Source organism: Rhinolophus ferrumequinum, chromosome 23 (genome assembly GCF_004115265.2).
Source record: "Rhinolophus ferrumequinum isolate MPI-CBG mRhiFer1 chromosome 23, mRhiFer1_v1.p, whole genome shotgun sequence".
NCBI classification, from domain to species: Eukaryota; Metazoa; Chordata; class Mammalia; order Chiroptera; family Rhinolophidae; genus Rhinolophus; species Rhinolophus ferrumequinum.
Genome location: NC_046306.1, coordinates 642,072 through 659,403, shown reverse-complemented (window position 1 = coordinate 659,403; position 17,332 = coordinate 642,072). Strand labels below are relative to the sequence as shown.

At 62.2% G+C, this 17,332-nt stretch overlaps 1 protein-coding gene across 10 annotated transcripts; it reads left to right on the top strand.

Annotated features, from left to right (window-relative positions):
- The first annotated feature begins 457 nt into the window (after positions 1 to 457).
- On the top strand, positions 458 to 12,741 carry ARFGAP1 (ADP ribosylation factor GTPase activating protein 1). 10 transcript variants are annotated; one of them, XM_033095179.1, is made up of 14 exons: positions 458 to 601; positions 3,534 to 3,597; positions 3,803 to 3,912; positions 4,056 to 4,227; positions 4,668 to 4,768; positions 5,211 to 5,297; positions 5,818 to 5,914; positions 7,276 to 7,332; positions 8,548 to 8,580; positions 9,520 to 9,549; positions 10,291 to 10,347; positions 10,829 to 10,888; positions 11,337 to 11,413; positions 12,284 to 12,741. In XM_033095179.1, exons 2-14 carry the CDS (start codon positions 3,538 to 3,540, stop codon positions 12,591 to 12,593), a joined length of 1,251 nt encoding a protein of 416 aa, XP_032951070.1. In that variant the 5' UTR covers positions 458 to 601; positions 3,534 to 3,537; the 3' UTR covers positions 12,594 to 12,741. The 10 variants fall into 10 exon arrangements, with proteins under 10 accessions (XP_032951070.1, XP_032951074.1, XP_032951073.1 ...); XM_033095180.1 differs by having other exon boundaries at positions 463 to 601; positions 3,537 to 3,597; XM_033095183.1 differs by lacking the exon at positions 10,829 to 10,888 and having other exon boundaries at positions 11,343 to 11,413.
- The last annotated feature ends 4,591 nt before the right edge of the window (positions 12,742 to 17,332 follow it).

The following is a 17,332-nucleotide window of genomic DNA, read 5'->3' as shown; positions in this document are numbered from 1 at the left end:
AATTCCTGTGGTTTCCCGAAAGCCACGCACACCTTCCTAACTAGTTCCCGTGTAAACAAACCATCCTCGAATCATCCTAATTTGAACAGGCCGTCAGTTTCTCGAACAGACCCTGAGGATGCGCGTGGACGCACTTCCGTGTCCACGTTAAGGATGGCCGGCGGTCCCCAGGCCTCCAGTTCTGACACAGTCGCTAACCCAGCCCCGCGCAGCAGCATTGGGGATCCGCAGGGCCGACCACGACGAGGCGAAGCGACGCGAAGAGGACCCGGAGTCCGGCCCCAGGGCCGTCAGCACCGGCCTCCTGCCCCGGTCGGCGTCTGGGCCAACCTGGCAGCTGCGCGGCGCCGGGACGCGTCCCCATGGCGACGGGGGGGCGGTGCTTCCGGTCCGGCCTGCAGAGCGGAAGTCCCGCCCCTGCCAGCAGCCCCCGGCTTCCCGTGATGCCCTGGGAGGCGCAACGTAGCCGGAAGCTGGTGGCGGCGGGGTGGGCGGCGGGCTAGAGTCCTCCGTGCTGCGAGCTGCGCGACCCTGGCCCGGACCCCGCCCGAGCCTCCGGAACACGGCCGACCCGGCGCGCAGGATCGAGCCCGCCCACCAGGTAAGCGCGCGGCCTGAGGCCCCTGGCGCCCGCCCGCCCGCCGGCCCGGCCCGGCGGACGCCCCCACCCTACGCGCGTCCTCAGCCGGCCACCCTTCTCCTCTGGAGCTGCCCCCACTCCCCCACCTCAGCATCTGGAATTCTCCACCAGTCACATCATCCTGCCCATCATCCCCCCGCGTGGGCCGAGCCGGCCCCGGCCCTGTCCCCTCCCTCGGACCCAGCACCTGGCCTGGACACAGGGTCCGGTCAGGCCGACTATGAAGGGCCTTCCAGCCCTAAGAAGCGAGGGTTCCTCCCGCAGGTGTGGGGGCGGGGGCGGGGGCGGGCAGGGGTCCGTCTCACCGGAAAGGGCAGCCTCAGCGTGCTTTCGTTCCCTTTCCTCGCCCTTTGCGGTGGGTGATTGTCTCGAGGGAGGGAGAAGAAACCAGGAAAGGACTTACACATTTTCCGTTTACGTGGATTTACGTGGAAGGACTATATGCTTTTTGTCTGGCCTGTTAAACAACTTCATGGCAAACCACCGATTTTGAGAAATAATTGTGCGGCTCTAATATTCCGTGTCCTGTGTTTATGACAGTGCCCGACGGGGCTGCAATAATGGCCCGGGAATAGCTGGCTCTTGGGTTCGTTTTGGCATCCCTTTCCAGGGCCACACCGCCAGGAAGTTCAGAAATACTCTTATTAGTGTGAGAAAGGGTTGTTCTTAGAGACAAGTGCTTTGGATGCCTCGTTCGGTTTCTGAGAAAGGTGACTCCTGTTTCTGCCTGTCACCTGTATAACGGCCCTGGGGACTGAGCAGTGCGCTTTAGTCATCTCTTCTAATCTCAGATGTTGAGAAAGACCAAACAGTCTGCAGCCTGACAAGTGGATTACTTAATGAACTAGGACAGAGTGTCCTCACTTAGTCCAACATTGGCTGAAGTTATATCCCCTTGCAGAAAAAGCTACATTGTGCCATCTTGCTTTCAAGTGTTAAGACAGGAGTTTTTAGATCATTTTTCAAGATGAATCAATATTTAAACTTTTGAAAGTTAGGAGCTGCTTGTATTAAACAGCATTTCAGAGAACTCGACGATTCTGACATCCAAAACCAGTGACTGAGGGCGGGGAGGGGGGTGTCCTTTTAAATCCAAGCTAAGTCATTCACTTTTCACATATTTTTCTCTGTAGTGGTTCTGCAGATGTTCACTCTGCTGTTTTCCACGCTGAGAAATGCAGAGCAGGCTCACCCCAGTGCTGACTTCTGTGTGCCTGTGTCCTGTTGGCCAAACGTCAGCCTCTGAGGGCAGGCACAGCTCTATGAAGCCAGGTGTAGAGACCTGTATCGGGCAGGTGTGCGTGTCAGCCCCACACACATGCCCGCAAGGGGCTCCTGTGGCTACCGTGACACCAGTGTGTTCAAAGGGCTTTGTAAATTCTCACCCCCCAGGACATCTCGCCATGTGTGTGTTTGCCCACTTCTGCCTTTCGTGCTTTGGAAGAATACACGCTCAGTGGAGTGACAGCATTCCACCAGAGTGGTGGCATGGCCAACGGCCATGCTGGGCAGGACGGTGCATTCACACGTTTGCCCCTGAGGTCGGGGGGTTTCTGGGGACCATCACATGCGGTGCAGAGAACTCCTGGGCAGAAAGGAGCCGCAGTTGAGCTCTGGTTTGTTTCCATCAAATACAGAAAACAAACGTTTATTTCTTAACTTCATCTGGCTTCGAAGTGGGCACTGAGGGACATTCGAGTCCTGGGCTCCAGGTTTAGGCTTGGTTGTGTGCACAGTCGGGATCCCTTAATGAATCACGTGTTTCTGCGTCCCTATGATTGAAGGTGAAGTAGAGGACGGAGCTGCCTTTAGTTTTTACCCGCCCCTCAGCGTGAAGCTCCAGCTGCACCACTGATAGGAAAGCCGGTGTGAGCAGTTCCCTTCCGCGCAGCAGGGAAGTGGTAGAGAGGTGGTGGTGTGGGATGGCAGCAGTGCAGGAACACAGCTCTGACTAGTGTTCTCGAGAGGACGTGTGGTGCCATGTGAGTTACAGGGCACAGCTCACAGATTCCATTCGCAGTCGAGTGAAGGGCAAACTTCAGAAAGGCCACAAACCCGGTTGTGGGCTGGAGGTGGTAGAGGTGGCCTGAAACCCAGGCCCGACCCGCGGTGATGCCCACATGGTGCTTGGCTCCCACCCCCTTCCTCCTGCTGGAATCTTTTATTTTGGTTTTCCTGGTCATGAATTCAGTGGGCCACAGGTTGAGGTTGAATTTTCCGAAAGCAAGGAGACATATGTAAAGAAATAAGTGGCTTTTTCAGGCCAAGCTGTGTGACTGCCGTTGCCCAGCAGTGTCCCTGTGAGGCGTGGGGGTAGATCTGCCCTACTGTGGCCATCTGTCACCTCTCTCCCTCCTGCCAGCCATTTTCTTCATGCTCCTCACATGTCCGTCAGGGCCACCCCCCACAGCGCAGCAGGGATGGGAGGACAGGTGTGCAGTGCAGGGAACGTGGCTGCCTGTCTTGGAAGGCTGTCAGCCCAGGCCTGTGTGTCGCCCTTTAGGGGCTAATCAATCTGTGTGTGTTTTAGTAATGACCATCCTTGCTGTGAATAAAGTTTTTTAGAGGACAGGACTCCCTCTAACTTATGCAGTTGTGGGGTGCGTGATGCTTAAGCAAAGGGGACACCCATGTTGCCCCGCATGGTTGCATTGCCCTTGGCCTGGGAACGTCCACCTGCTCTTGGTGCTCTCGGGGTGTGGAGAACAGCCTTCCTCCGTCAGCGGTCCCCAGCGCTGCCTGCGGTGACGGCGGCCTCGCCCTGTCGATGCCAGGCAGCTTAACAGAACTTCTCTTCTCTGAAGCTGTGTTTCGTAGTGTTCTTGCACTGACTACTGATTTTCTCGTAAAGTGACCTGTTTGTGAGTCTTAAGTTTGTTTTTCTTCTTTGCAGCAGCATGGCCAGCCCAAGGACCAGGAAAGTGCTCAAGGATATCAGGGTGCAGGATGAGAACAACGTGAGTGTCTGCATGTTTCTGCTGCTGCCGTTAGGGCTCGCATCCTCGGGAGTCGCTTGCAGCGTCGGAGTCCGCCCTCGCTGTCACTGTCGGTCCCCCAGCCAGCCTGGCCTCTGCTCCCTCTTGGGGCCACCCATTGGGTCTTTGGGGCTCCTGGGACCTGGCCTGAGCTACCCCGGTGAGTGGTATGTGGCCCCTTTCTCAGGTGTGTTTCGAGTGTGGTGCATTTAACCCTCAGTGGGTGAGCGTGACCTATGGCATCTGGATCTGTCTGGAGTGCTCGGGGAAACACCGCGGGCTCGGGGTGCACCTCAGGTCAGTGCCCCGCTCTGGCCGCTCCGCATGTCCCCAGCGTGCCCGTCCCAAGAAGATAGGCGTCTGATCCCCAGCTTGCCTGGGGCGGGGCCCTTGGGTACCTCGCTCACCGTGATTGGGCTGATCGATCGTCTGGTTTCTAGCTTCGTGCGCTCTGCCACCATGGACAAGTGGAAGGACATTGAGCTCGAGAAGATGAAAGCTGGTGGCAACGCTAAGTTCCAGCAGTTCTTGGAATCTCAGGAGGACTTCGACCCCGGCTGGTCCCTGCAGGAGAAGTACAGCAGCAAAGCCGCAGCCCTCTTCAGGGATAAGGTGAGGACCTGCCAGGCTGGCTGGCGGTGCCGCAGGTGCTCCCGTTGGCGGCTTCAGTGGCTCCAGGAGTTGGGATTCCTGTGTGGGTTCTGACATAGCCATGGCAGCCGCATGCAGTCCACGGGCGTGTGGCCCCGTCTCGTCCCACCCGAGAGGAAGCAGGTGGCTGATAGTTAGCAGGGGTGAAGGTTGGGCCTTTCTCCCCAACCCCTGCGAGGGTATGGTGTCCGCTCGGCTCCATCCATCTAGTTAAAATACTCCTGAGGACAGTGGTGCCCACTGGGAGACACACAGGTGGGTCCTGGGCACTTGGGGTTAGTGTCACTGCAGAGGGAGGCCCGGTGACAGTGCTCACACGAGGCAGAGACCCCAGCCCACGGCCGCTGCGCCCAGGAGGCTGCACTGACAGGTGCGGGCTCAGACCCCTGTCCCCTCGGCAGGTGGCCACTGAGGCCGAAGGCAGACAGTGGTCTCTGGAGTCATCGCCCGCTCAGAACTGGACCCCGCCCCAGCCCAGGACGTTGCCGTCCGCTGCCCAGCGGTAGGGGTCATCTGGCCGCTGCTCTCGGGGTCCTGCTCTCAGTTGTAGCCCAGTGTCCCACGCTGCTGTGGTGACAGCCAGTTGTGAGCTCTTCCCAAAAGTCAGTGGGAGAAACAACGTTGTATGTCGCTTTCAGTAAAAATTCAAGACGTGTTTAATGGGAAATGTCAGGCGTCAGCCAAGGGCCGATCACTCCTGACAGGTGCCCACGACCTCTGTGCGGCTCTGCAGGACCTTCCCGCTCTGTCCTGTCTGAGGGCTGCCCACCTCCCCAGAGCGCAGGCACGCTGTCCCAGGGTGGTCCCCCTGCGACTTGTGACTTGCACGATGGAGCTGGTGTGCCCATGTGTCCCTGACAGTATTTCTTCCCGGAGGCCCAGGTGGTGCCGGGTGGGCGTCTGCTGCCCTCTGGTGGCCACACCGACCTTTGACTCCGTTGCAGAGCCCCGGGCCAGCCGCAGAGCTCCACCACGTCCTCTGACAAGGCCTTTGAGGATTGGCTGAACGAGGACCTCAGCTCCTATCAAGGGTGAGGCCGGGTGATGGGGGCAGCAGGGTGCTAGGCTGACCAGCATGGAGGGTTTGGCCCCTCGGGGCAGCACTGCCCCTGCGGCTGGCCAGGCCTATCGTTTGTGCACCCGAGCGTGCAGTCAGCACGGCTGCTGGCCCCGGCCTGCCCAGCGTGAATGGGGGTCTGGAGTGGAGACGAAGCCTGCTTAGAAGGAGAGTATGTTTTCCTTCCTGGCCCCGCCTGGCCTGCAACGGTGTATCTCCGGAACCGTCAGCTTACACTGTTGGCGGGTTCTTGCCACCACTGCTTGGTGGCTGTGGGCCTTGCCCGGGCTCCCTGGTTGGATGCAGCAGGAAGGTCTCCAGTGAGCTGAGGAAAACCCGCCCCCCGTGTGCTGCCGTTGCAGGACATACGTGGGCATCCCATGTCCTAAGGGGGTCCTGGGGCCGGCCGGGCCATGGGTCTGTCCTGGGGTCTGGGCGCCGCCCACACCTGCAGCTTTCAGGAGCAGCACGGTGGCTGCTTGTGTCCCCCTCAGGGCCCAGGAGAGTCGCTACGTGGGGTTTGGGAACACGGCACCGCCTCAGAAGAGAGACGATGACTTCCTCAACAACGCCATGTCGTCCCTGTACTCGGTGAGGATGCTGTCCTGGGGCCTCACTCGGGTCCTGGGGCTCCTCCCCTCCCATCAGACTCTCCGTGTGGCTCAGATCCCAGGTGCTTTCAGTCACGGGCTTGCTCTGGTGACATCCACAGTGTTTGGAGTGTAACAACGCATTTTCTCCAAAGTGCTAATGCCCTGGGAGTAACCTGCGTGCTGACCTCTCACCTGGCGCGGCGCCGGGCAGCCCGCCTGACTGAGCCGTGTTGGTTCACGGCGTTGCCCTGTTGGCCATCCTGGGAAAGATGAGGTTCAGGGGGCAGAGGTTAACGTGCGCCTAAGCTGCAGGGCTCGGTGTCCTCTGGGGATGGCCTGTCCCACTACCCTCGGCCGCTCCAGTTTAAACCATCATTTTCCAGGGAAACTTACTGTTTTTTAAAAATGGTGTTTATTCGTTGCAGCCTCGACGGTGATACTAATAATTGCAGACACTCAAGGGTCTGCCTGGGGCACTGGTGGGCGCTGCCACACGTGAACGCGCAGGAAGGGCTCTTTACGCTGGGGGGACAAGGTCTCCAGTGGTGGGTGAACAAAGCGAGTGCAGGAGGGCGGGTGTACAGGGGGACATAGAAGCGGTCCCCGCCCAGCTGTCGCCTTAGGGTTTGAGTCAGACGCAGTGGGGCGGTCACTGCCACTTCGTACCGTCTTCTCCAGCCGTATCAATTTACTCCAAAAACGAATGCACTTCTCACTGAGAGTTATTTACAGCTGCCTTCCCCATGGGGCACGTCATCCAGCCTCAGCCCTGCACCCTGGAGCCTGGGAGGGTGAGCGGGAGCCCTGGGCCCGAGCTCGTTTTGCCCACAGTGGCTACTGAGTCTTTTCCAGGGAAGAAAGGCAGAGTTTGGGCCGGAAGCCTGCTGTGGGGGAGTCTGTATAGAAACAGGCCCGCCCTCGAAGGCCGCATCTCCGTGGTCCCTGTCTTAGCCAGTCTTCACCCCTCACAGTTCCCTCGGTGCCCACCATCCTCTCGCGGCGCCCTGGGGTTTCCCTGAGGAGGAGAGTCTCCGGTGGCATTTACACCTTCCTAAATAGCTTGCATTTGTTTGGGGCCTTAGGAGAAAACAGCCTTGAACTCAGGAGAGCAGGGTGCAGTGCCCCCGCCCCAGGGTCCATCTGTCCCAAGTGGGTGCCAGGCCTGTACCCCTTGGGAGGCAGGGGGACCGAGAGCCACAGGGGGAGCAGGCACAGGCTGAAGGCGGGGCTGTGGGGCAGGTGGGGCACCCATGGTGTGGTCCAGGCCTGCCTCTTCCACGTCCTTCCTGACCTTGGCAAGGTCAGAAAGCAGCCTCGGGCGTCGCTGAGGGACTGGACATGGCCTTTGTCTCCGTACAGGGCTGGAGCAGCTTTGCCACTGGAGCCAGCAAGTTCGCCTCGGCAGCCAAGGAGGGTGTAAGTAGCCGCCCCCACGCTTAGGGCTGCGCCCTGCCACCAGCCACAGTTCCCAGAGCCACACAGTTCTCTGCGCGAACAGCCGTGCTTGCCTGTGTATCACACGAGCTGGCTCTAATAGACACCGTGTTGAGTGGGGACAGATGGTGACCCAAACTCCCCCCACCCCACAGTGCTGGCACAGGCCCGGGGCAGGAGGTGGTGGCCTCATGGCCCCTCACGTTCTGCTGCTGGGTCTCAGAGGAGTCTGACAGTCGGAGTTTTGCCTGAGGCCGAGGGAGGGGGTGGGGGTTTTTTAGGACAGACAAGTGGAAAAGGGGAACGTGCTCGTGCTCCTGGGAGTGACCCGGGCAAGTGCCGGGAGGAAAGGAGCAGGCTGGGAAGCGGCCTGAGGATGTTAGCCTGGGAGAGAGCCCATGGGCCGGGCAGCGTGGCCGTGGGCGTGGCCGAGAGCCCTGGGCAGAGACAGCAGGTTCCTGCTGCACTGACCCCGGGGCACACAGGAGTGCCGAGGGCCAACGCCAGGGGGCTGGGGCCAGCCGGGTGCCGCAGCTCCAGGGACAACCAGGGAACCTGGGGTTGGCTCTGGGCTGGAGTGAAGTCATACAGAGCACTGCTCCTCGCGGGCCACCGTGCCATGCATGCCCCCAGCTGCCTGGAGGGGGCCCTGGGCAGAGCCTGCTGTGGAAGGGCTCCGCCCCGCTGGCACCACTGCCTGGCCCAGTCCTGTGGCTTCTCTACGAGGCCCTGTCCCTGAAGGAGGGCTGCAGCTGGGGGCCCGGGGGCCTTTCAGCTGGACTGTGTGGCCAGGCCTTTCCCTTCCTTGTTACCATAGTGATTAGCTATTGGAACTGGATCCCACAGGGCTGTGGGAAAGCCCAGTGAAGGTGGGATTGGGGTGGTCACCCCTGATCAGTGGGCCTGTGGGACCTGTCATCCAGAGAGCGAGTGGGACAGAGTTGGCCCTGGGCATGGCAGGGGCACCCTTTCCCTGCTGACCTTCCTCCAGTGTGGGGTGGCAGCATGGTCAGCTTTGCTGGGCCCCTTGGAGCTGGTGGGGCCCTCAGAGCCACAGCAGGGTGAGCTCTGGTGCCTTGGTGGCCTCAGGAGACAGGCCTGGGACAGCGTCTGTCTGTGCCTGGGGAGAACGCGGCCCAGTAAGTGAGTGGCCAAGGCAGGTTAGTTGGTCTGAAAGCCCGTCTCTTCTCCTTTCAGGCTACAAAGTTTGGATCCCAGGCGAGTCAGAAGGTGAGAGGAAGCTTCTGCCCCTGTGCTCGTTAATCTGGCCTCAGGTCCTCAAATGGCACTGCCTGGTGTGTCCTCAGGCCCCACACTCAGTGGAGGGGACATGCGTGCGGCCTGGGCACCCACAGGCCCCGTGCACGGGTTTGTCCCCCAAGCTCGTGCCACCGCACGTTACTTGGGGGCCTGCGGGCTTGGAGGTGGCATAAGACGCTGTACCCACTCGGGGCCTGTCGGGCTGGCACCATCACCCCGCCCACCGCAGCCTGGGTGCTGGGCAGCCGGCCCCCTCCTCAGGGAGGAGCAGGCGGTCTGCGTCGCTGGGCAGAAGGAGGCTCAGTGTCCCTGAGGCTGTGCTGTGACCCCCGAGCCGGCTCCTGGAGACGGTGGGGTTGACCTCTGTCCCTGGGCAGTGCCTTTTCCCTTGTAGGCAGCACTTGGGCCTGAGCGTTTTTTCCCTCAAGTCTTGGATAGGGCCCCTTGCCATCCCCACGAGGTGCCAGGACTCTGGGCTGGCCCTTCCTCCGGGGCTGGGGTCAGGACTCACACAAAAGGCAGCGGCTGCAGGGCTGTCCCAGGACGGCTCAGGGCTGCGTGGGGCCTGCCCTCATGCCCTGAGTAAAGGGGGGCATCACCTGGCTGGGGGGTGCTTTGTCACCTCCCTACCCAGGGTCCCTGCTCCACTTCTGTCCCTGAGCCCCCCACTTGGGGCCCTGAATTGCACTCGCTCACACCATTCTGGAAGGTGGCTGGGGGTGGAAAGCGGTCAGTCAGGTCGAGCAGCGGTGAAGGTAGCCCCAAGGACCTGGGGGGCCGTTGGGTGACTCTGTGGGAAACATGACGTTAAGGACGCGTCGCGAGGTGCTTCCTGGTGTTGCGCCGTGCTGCTCCTACCGCCTTGCTCTGTCTCTCTCTCCCCTGTCTCCCTGTGCCGGCTCGGTACAGTTTTGGGGCTCCAAGCAGCAGCCAGAGCTGGTAAGGCCCCCTGTCTGCTGTCAGCATGCCCCTTCGTCTGTGCTGTGCTTACGTGTGCCCACGCTCAGGGCTTCTCGCCGGCCTGGGGCTCCTGCACGCTGTCCTGTGGGGCGCTGATGGCCTGGGGCCCCTCGGGCTACTTGGCGGGGTTTCCATTTCACACTCAAAGGCGTCTTACCCAGGAGTGAGGGCCTGACAGTCCCCCCCCGTCGGGGCCACCACTCCCCGGCATCCTTTCTCACGGTCCCCCAATCGGCCCAGCCCTACCCCCACCTGAGCATGACCTCTCCGGTCCGTCCCCTTCCCTGCCCCTGGCCAGCTCCCACGGTGCCTGCTGCAGAGCGGGCAGGCCTCACGGGGCTGGTGATGAGTATGTGCTGGCCACATCGTGGGGGAGCGTGTTACCTGCTCTTGGCACATGCTGTCATCACCAACGGGACTGTCCGGGCTCTGATGGGGCGACTCGGGTGGTGGCTGGACAGGGTGGGCCCGAGGGCTTGTGCCGTCCTGTCTCTGGGCCCCTTCCCACACCTGGGGCAGTGGTCTGGCTTCTGTTTGGCCAGGTGCCTGGGGACCACTCCTGTGCAGCTGCTGCGTGAGAGGGGGCGCATCCTGTGTGCTGCTGGGCGGCTCACTGTCGCTGCCCACAAGCTGGTGCTGCTGTGCTGTTCCTTGTCCTGGGGTGAACGTGCTGCCCAGGAGCTCCCCACCTTCCTCTCATGGCGTCTTTCCTTCACGCAGGCGTCAGAACTGGGCCACAGTCTGAATGAGAACGTTCTCAGGCCCGCCCAGGAGAAGGTAACGCACTGCTGGTGCCCGCTGGACACTCGGGCAGGCTCGTCGTGTCCCCCGTAGGCCAGCTGGGAGCGCAGTGCCTTGGGTGGGGCTTTGGCCCATGTTCCCTGTGCTCCTGTGCTCTCCGTGTCCCTCACACTCCCATGTCCCTATGGGCTCCTGTCCCCAGGCTCAGTGAAGTCTGGCCTTGCCAGTGAGGGGTCCCCCCTGCTGGGGCCGGGTGGCCCAGACTAGGCAGGAGAAGCTCTTGGTGGTCTGGGGACTTTGGGAGCAGTGCCAGCCTGCCCTGGAGAGATTGGGGTGATGTGGGAGACCCTCAGGGGCGGCACAGCGTAAGGCAGCTAGGGGTGTGTTGTCACTTTGGGGCTGGGGGGTAGAGCCGCGAGGCAGGCTCACCAGACGCTCTGTACCTGCGGGCGTTGTCCGGTCAGGGAAGAGCAGCGGGCTTCTGCCCCCTGGCTGACGGCACTGTTTAATTCACCAGGTGAAGGAGGGAAAGATTTTTGATGATGTGACCAGTGGGGTTTCTCAGTTGGCATCCAAGGTAGGGTGGGTCCCGCCTTATGTGCGGCCGCAGCTGGCGGTCCCCACATTCCCATGCGCTGGCACCGAGAGCGGCCCTCGGCCGCACCTGTCCTCAGACGTGAGGGGTCAGGCAGGTGCTGTGGTGCTGACGGCTGGAGAATGTGGGGACGGCTGCATGGCCAGCACAGCCCCTAACCTGTCGCTTCTTTCCTTGTGCCCTCTTCTTGCTGCCGCTGACCGCCCCCTGGTGAGTGCTGGCCCCCTCTCCTGCGGGGGACGCCTGCCCGCCATCTCTGCCTTCCAGTGCAGGGGGGTGGGGGGCTGCTTCCTGTGCCTGCCTCGCCAAGAGCCACGGCCCCTCACCATCCACCTGGGGGAACCGTGGTGCTGGCAGGGAGCCTTGGCACGCTCTCACCGTGTGTGCTCACGTGTGAGCCCAGGCCGAGCTGCCTCTTGTCTCCTTCCAGGTGCAGGGGGTTGGCAGCAGGGGATGGCGGGATGTCACCACCTTTTTTTCTGGGAGAGCAGATGACTCCTCGGACAGGTATGGTGGGTGACCGTCCTGGCATGGGTCCCCTCTCTAGTGTTTTTCCCACAGGGTCTCTGGGGAAGTCAGCACCCCAGGGGCCCTGGGGTCCCAGTGCAGTGGCCCAATTCTCCTTTTGACCCTGTGGGAACTGCCACTGGGGACTCAGGAGGGAGGGACGGGTTGGCTGCGGGTGGGAGCAGGAGCCCTTGAGGAGGGCGGCCGTCCTGACCCGCTGTCCATGGAGTCTGGGTGGGTGCAGCGCCGTCCCCTCGGTAGCCCAGTCCCGAGTCCAGCACTTGGGCCTGTGCCTGGGCCCTCCTGCTGGGACGCCATCTGGCTGGGCTGCTTCTCTGATTCATGGGTGGCTGATAGGCAGGTGGCCATGGGCCGGGCCTGGAGCGCTAGCTGCTGAGAGGCCAGCCGGGTGGGCGCTGCCGGTCCGTACTCCCAGGATGGGGCACGTTTGCCCTGCCCACGGGCTGATGGCACCACTCTCTTCCTGATAATGCTGCTTGGTGTTTTACGTGGTGTGACTGGGTTGGTAGGCCCTGTGCCGAGCTGGCCATCTTGAGTGCTCTGCGTTTCCGTTTTCCCTTAATCTCTGCAGAGTCCCCATGTTTTATGTTTATGCACCTTTTATGCTGGGTGGGCCTGGAGAGTGGGCTCTGGCGGGAGGCCGGTCTGAGTGTGCCCACCAGGGTCCGCGTCCAGGGCACCTGCCTGGGGCTGCAGTGAGCCTGGCTTCCTCTGGCCCTGAGCAAGAATGGCCGTGGGGCTTGGGTCGGCTCTTCCTGGGGCCATGCCAAGGGCACGCTAGGTGCGCCAGGTGCTGGGACCATATCCTGCTTTCGAGAACAGCTGTTCATGGCCTCCTTTGTTTCCAAGACCCCCGGACGGCCAGGGGTACCAGAGCAGCGCCGTGGACCAGAGCTTCTGGGAGACCTTTGGGAGTAATGACCCCGCCAAGGCCCACAGATCCCCGAGCAGTGACAGCTGGACGTGCGCCGACGCCTCAGCCGAGAAGCGGAGTTCAGACAGCTGGGATGTGTGGGGCTCGGGCTCTGCATCCAACAGCAAGAGCAGTGACCATAGCGACGTGGGGGAGGCCTGGGGGGAGGGCAGGGCCAAGGCTGCCAGGAAGCCGGCGCCCCCCACCACGCAGGTGGATGAGGGCTGGGACAACCAGGACTGGTAGGCAGGCCCCTGGCCCCCGGCGGCTGAATCGGCCCTCATTGCACTTCCTTCCATCTGACCCAAGAAATCCCGGCCGCAGTGTGAAGACAGCGCCTTGGGCAGGACCCTGGGGGTGGGACTGCTGGCCCACGAGGGGGATTCAGCGCGTGGGGACCCGCCCTCGACGGCTACAGCGGGATGGAGGCCCAGCTGCTGTCCTGCCATCCACGTCCCTCCTGGGTTTGCAGGCACCGTCCAAGGCAGGTCCCCGCTGCAGGCTGGCGCACTCTAATAAACACCCTACTGAGTGCTGGTCTGCGTCTGTGACGTGAGACGTGAGTGTCCTGATCTCGGTCTGCTTGAGTTCTGTTTTCATAGGAAATGCCCAAGGTTTTAGAGACAAATGCTAACGTTTTGCGACAGCAGCATTCCTGCTGCCATCTGTCCCCCACACCCAACCTGAGCTGTTGTCAGCGCTTGGACTCAGCTGCGCCCGCTAAGCTGGTGGCAGCCCCTACCCAGGATGCCCCAGACAGCTCTTGAGTACAGTGCGGTCCAGGCGGCAGGCAGGCCCAGTGCCCTGTGAGCTGCGTCCATCCCCTGCCAGGCCTGGGGGGCATGACGGCAGGGCGGGCTCCCCAGGGCCTCCTTCCTGAGCCATCGCGGAGCAGTGTGGGGCCTTCACTGGGTAGCGGCTGGGCCACACCACCCTGGACTCTGCCCGTTGGTGTTCTGATGCGTGTCCAGGACGTCAGTGTGGGCGACGGCTGGGCGTGGGGAGCATGGAGCGAGTTTGCGCCTGGCAGGCTCCAGCACTCCATCCCCACGAGCATCAGCTGCCCCCACTGGCTGTCCTCTTGTCTCCTCTGTCGTTTGGATCTCTCCATCTTCCCAGAGGCACCTGGCTTTGAGCTCCTGTGGGTTGGCCACTGCTGTTCCTACGGTCAAGTACGAATGGGGTGCCTGCTTGCTCCCCATTGGTCTGTGGTACAAGGCGGTGGTCAGTGCTCGTCTGCTGACCCTCGTGTCACTGTCATCCAAGCTTTCACCAGGCGCATTGTATTCCAGTGGCTGGCTGGCTCTGGGTTGAGACTCCCCAGACCCTGTGCCTGGGGCAGCCAGGGGCGCACGGCCTCTGCCCTCCACCCGAGCCTGCATCCTGAGCCACTGAGGAAAGTGGCTGAGTGGAGGGTCTGGAGTTGGAGTTGTGTCTTCCTGTGGTCTCCTGTGGGTCGTCATGTCCCAGGCGGTGCTTCAGGGTGGGTGGGCTGAGGCCGGACAGGTGGAGGCAGGTCTGGGTGGGGCGTGGCTGTCCTGCAGATACTCCTGGCTGAGCCCCATTGCCCCACCCACCTAGCTGGCCAGCTGGGCCTCTGCCTCTGACCAGCTGGGTGGGAGGCAGGACGAGGCTGAGCTCCACCTGGACCAGCCAGACTCGGCCTCCAGGAGGCCAGGCTGATCCAGGACCCGTGTGTCCACCACCGGGTTAAGCCTCCTGGCCAGCCTCCACCATGTTTGCCCCAGACCCTTGCCCAATGCACGGGACTGACCAACAGACGCTTCAAAGCCAAGCCCCTGCCCAGCTTAGCTTTCCTTTCTGGAACTTACGAGCAGTGGTGGTCTGTGTGTCCTCCCCCTTTGCCCATCCACCTTTGCTGCCGCCTTGCTGAGCAGCCACCCCCAGCTAGGTGGCCCTGCCAACAGGCCTGCACACCCAGCCGCTGTAGCTCTGCTGGGACCCCTTCGCCTGGGCAGGGTGGCATGGAGGGGGTGGGGAGGGGGTCAGAACAGGAGCTCCTGGGGCCACATCCCCACCTGCACGTGACAGGAGAGGGGTGCGCAACCAGGAGGAGACTGGCTGTTACGCCACCCCCAGAAGGCAGACAGGATTCTTTCTCAGCAAGGGGCCAGCGCCCAGCTCTGTCCTGCCCTTCCTCAGCTGTGACCTAGGACAGAGCCCCGACTGCTCAGTGGTCCTCGGGGCAGGGCCACGGGCATGCAGCTCACTGGGTGCAGGGAGTCTGGCGCAGGCCTACAGATGAGGGGTGGTTGGGGTCCAGACAAGAACGCTGGAGACCTGACGGTCGTGTGTGTGAAGGGCTGCACCTCTGGGCTGTGTGAGGCACACGTGTGTCCCAAGTGACCCTGACCTGTGTCTGGAGTCTGGCGGCTAGGCCACACTCCCTCTACTGGCCACTTCATGGATCTGCAGAGCCCTCTGGATGGGCACCCTGGGTCCCAGGACACCCCCAGTCCCAGCCCCTTTCAGGACATCAGTGTCCAGTGTCTGATGGCAGGACACCTTGGGTCCTCAGGCTTGGGTGGCTCCTAGGCTACAGCACATCACAAGTCATGGAGCTCCTTTTGTCCTGAGGTGCTCACGGTCAGGAGCACCGGCCGCCAGAGTGAGAAGCTGGGTCACAATGCTGTCTGCTGTCTGTCCGGATGGGGGGTCAGGAGGGGCCTTCGACAGACCTGGGGCAAAGTGGGCTCCTGGGCTGCAGTTTCCTCCCAGGCCTGGGACTCGGGGGCCCTCCCAGCAGTGTTCCCAGGCTTCGAGCTGGTGGACCAGCCAGCAGGGGCGAGGCAAGGCGGTCTGAGGAGAGGGGTGAGCCCCATGGAGTTGGGGATGGGCCAGCCCCCGACTTCACCCTGAGGGCCCGTGCTGTCTGCCTACCTCTCCCAAAGTGCCTCTGTCTCCAGAGGCTGAACTCAGAGCAGCCCCCAGCCCTGCTGGGTTCCTGGCAGCCTCTGAGATCACCCAGAGGTCAGGTCTTCCCACCCCTCAACTGCCTGGGCGGGGGCAGGGCCTGGTGGGTGCCTGGGTCCCAGACTGGGCACCCCCTCCAAGCACTCGTTCCCAGCTGCCAGGTCGGTCAGGCAGTGGGACCGTCTCCTTGGGGGCTGGGAGGGCACGGAAAGGGACCGAGCTTGCCTGACCATGCAGACCAGGGAGCATTGTAGAGACGTGGCCAGTAGAGAGGCGGCTTGGGTGGGCAGTGGGGGCCAGGGTTCTGGAGACTACTGCAGAGACCCAGCGGCTCAGGTTTAGGAACCTGACCCTGGCGGTGATGCTGGATGAGTGGGGAGGGAGTGCAGGCTGGTGTGGCCCCAGGGTCTAGGTGCTGGTCCAGGCTGCCCCCCATGCCAGCCCCCAGTGCCCACCACCCACATTGTGGCATCCAGGGCCCTATCCCTGCTCTGCCTTCCCCATGAGCCCCTTTGGGGCAGACCCTGTGGAGTGAGATGTTTGGCCAGTGCTGTACCCTCCCTGATACGGGATCCCCACCCTGCTGTGAGATGGGGTCCTTCACGCTGGGGCCTGTGTCCCCCTCACTCTTAGAGGATCATCCTGTGAGGACAGCCAGGGGAGGGGAGGAGGCCAAGGGGTGGGCCAGGGGGTGGGCTGGGGCAGTGACGTCAGAGGGGCCTTCATGAGCCCTGGCCTCCCTGTGGCCGCAGCACGACCAGACTGGACCTGAGCACTCAGGGAGCACGAGACGCCACCCTCGGAGCAGGAGCAGGTTGGGGACTCACCTGTGGTCATGGGGGTGGGTGAGGAGGGCCAGCAGGGATCCGCTGAGGTCTGTGATCCGAGGACGACCTAGAGCTTTCAGAAATGGTGGGAGGAGCTGAGCTGGCATGGGCCCAGGGCTCCCGTCTACAGCCATGATCCCGTGCCGCTGGAAGGGGCCCCACAAATGGGGACAGTTTCCTGGAGAGGGCTGCCCCCAGAGAGCTCCCTCAGGACCCAAAGCTCACCTCTGTGGGCCTCCCCCCCGACTGCTGAGAGGGCACTCCTGAGAGGTTCTGCTCAAATTGGGGACCCAGTCCCACCCCACCCACCTCAGCCCTGACAACGTCCATCCCAGTCTGGTCCTAGTGATTAGTGAGTGACAAGCAGCGGTCAGGACCCGTGCTGCCCTGTGGAGAGTGTCCTGAAGGCAGGATTGGGACTGAGGCTGTGACAGAGCCAGACGTGTCGGGGGGGGGGGGTGGGCAGCAGGGCAACGGGCCTGCTCCTGGAAGCTCCTGCGGGCGCTGGCCCACAGTGGACAGGACCCGGGGTCTCCACACCTGCATGTGCAGGTGTCTGGCATGGGCTCAGCCCCCGCCCACGAGCATGTGGATGGAGAAATGGGCTTTGTGGTCAGGAGGGGCAGACGGACAGGGCTGAGTGGCCTCTGCTTCCACAGGGCACGCACCATGAGTGCCCCCGTGCGCCCCCACCTGCACGTCTGCCTCTGGCTGTGGTTGGGTGTCGTTCTGGGACGTGGTCAGGGACAAGGTAAGGACGGGGGTGGTGGTGGGGTAAGGGCTTCCCGGGCATCGTGTCTCTGTCCGCCCCCTCCTGGCCCCCGCAGCAGCCGCCTGGATCAAGCGGCCAGGGCAGAGGCCCCACTGGACAACGAGCTTCTGCCTCCTGCTTCTGACCCCCGGTGGCAGCCGCTCCAGTAGGAAGCCCACTCCATTAATAGATAGGACCGGACAGCCCCAGGGGTCATCTGTGCTCCTCTGCCCAAAGCCTCGCTCCAGCTCTCGGCTTGACCTTTGGCTTTGCGACCTTTCACCTTGTCAGGGATGCTTCTGTGTTCTGGGTTTTTTAACAGATAATTAGCCCTCTGTGCACTTAATTCTCTGTCGTTAATGTTTTGTTTTTAAGTATTCCACAGATGCCTTTTCCACATAAAATTTTCACGGTCAGGAGCACAAATCTGCAGTAAAAGTGAGGCCCTAGCACCAGGCCTCAGCTTCCAGCAC

What these genes read in the sequence shown, in the direction of transcription:
- ARFGAP1 (XM_033095179.1), top strand. Translation starts at nt 3,538, where the DNA reads ATGGCCAGCCCAAGGACCAGGAAAGTGCTCAAGGATATCAGGGTGCAG. An exon ending in CCATGTCGTCCCTGTACTCG is followed by an intron (nt 5,915 to 7,275) that starts GTGAGGATGCTG and finishes GTCTCCGTACAG; the next exon opens with GGCTGGAGCAGCTTTGCCAC. An exon ending in TTTCTCAGTTGGCATCCAAG is followed by an intron (nt 10,889 to 11,336) that starts GTAGGGTGGGTC and finishes GTCTCCTTCCAG; the next exon opens with GTGCAGGGGGTTGGCAGCAG.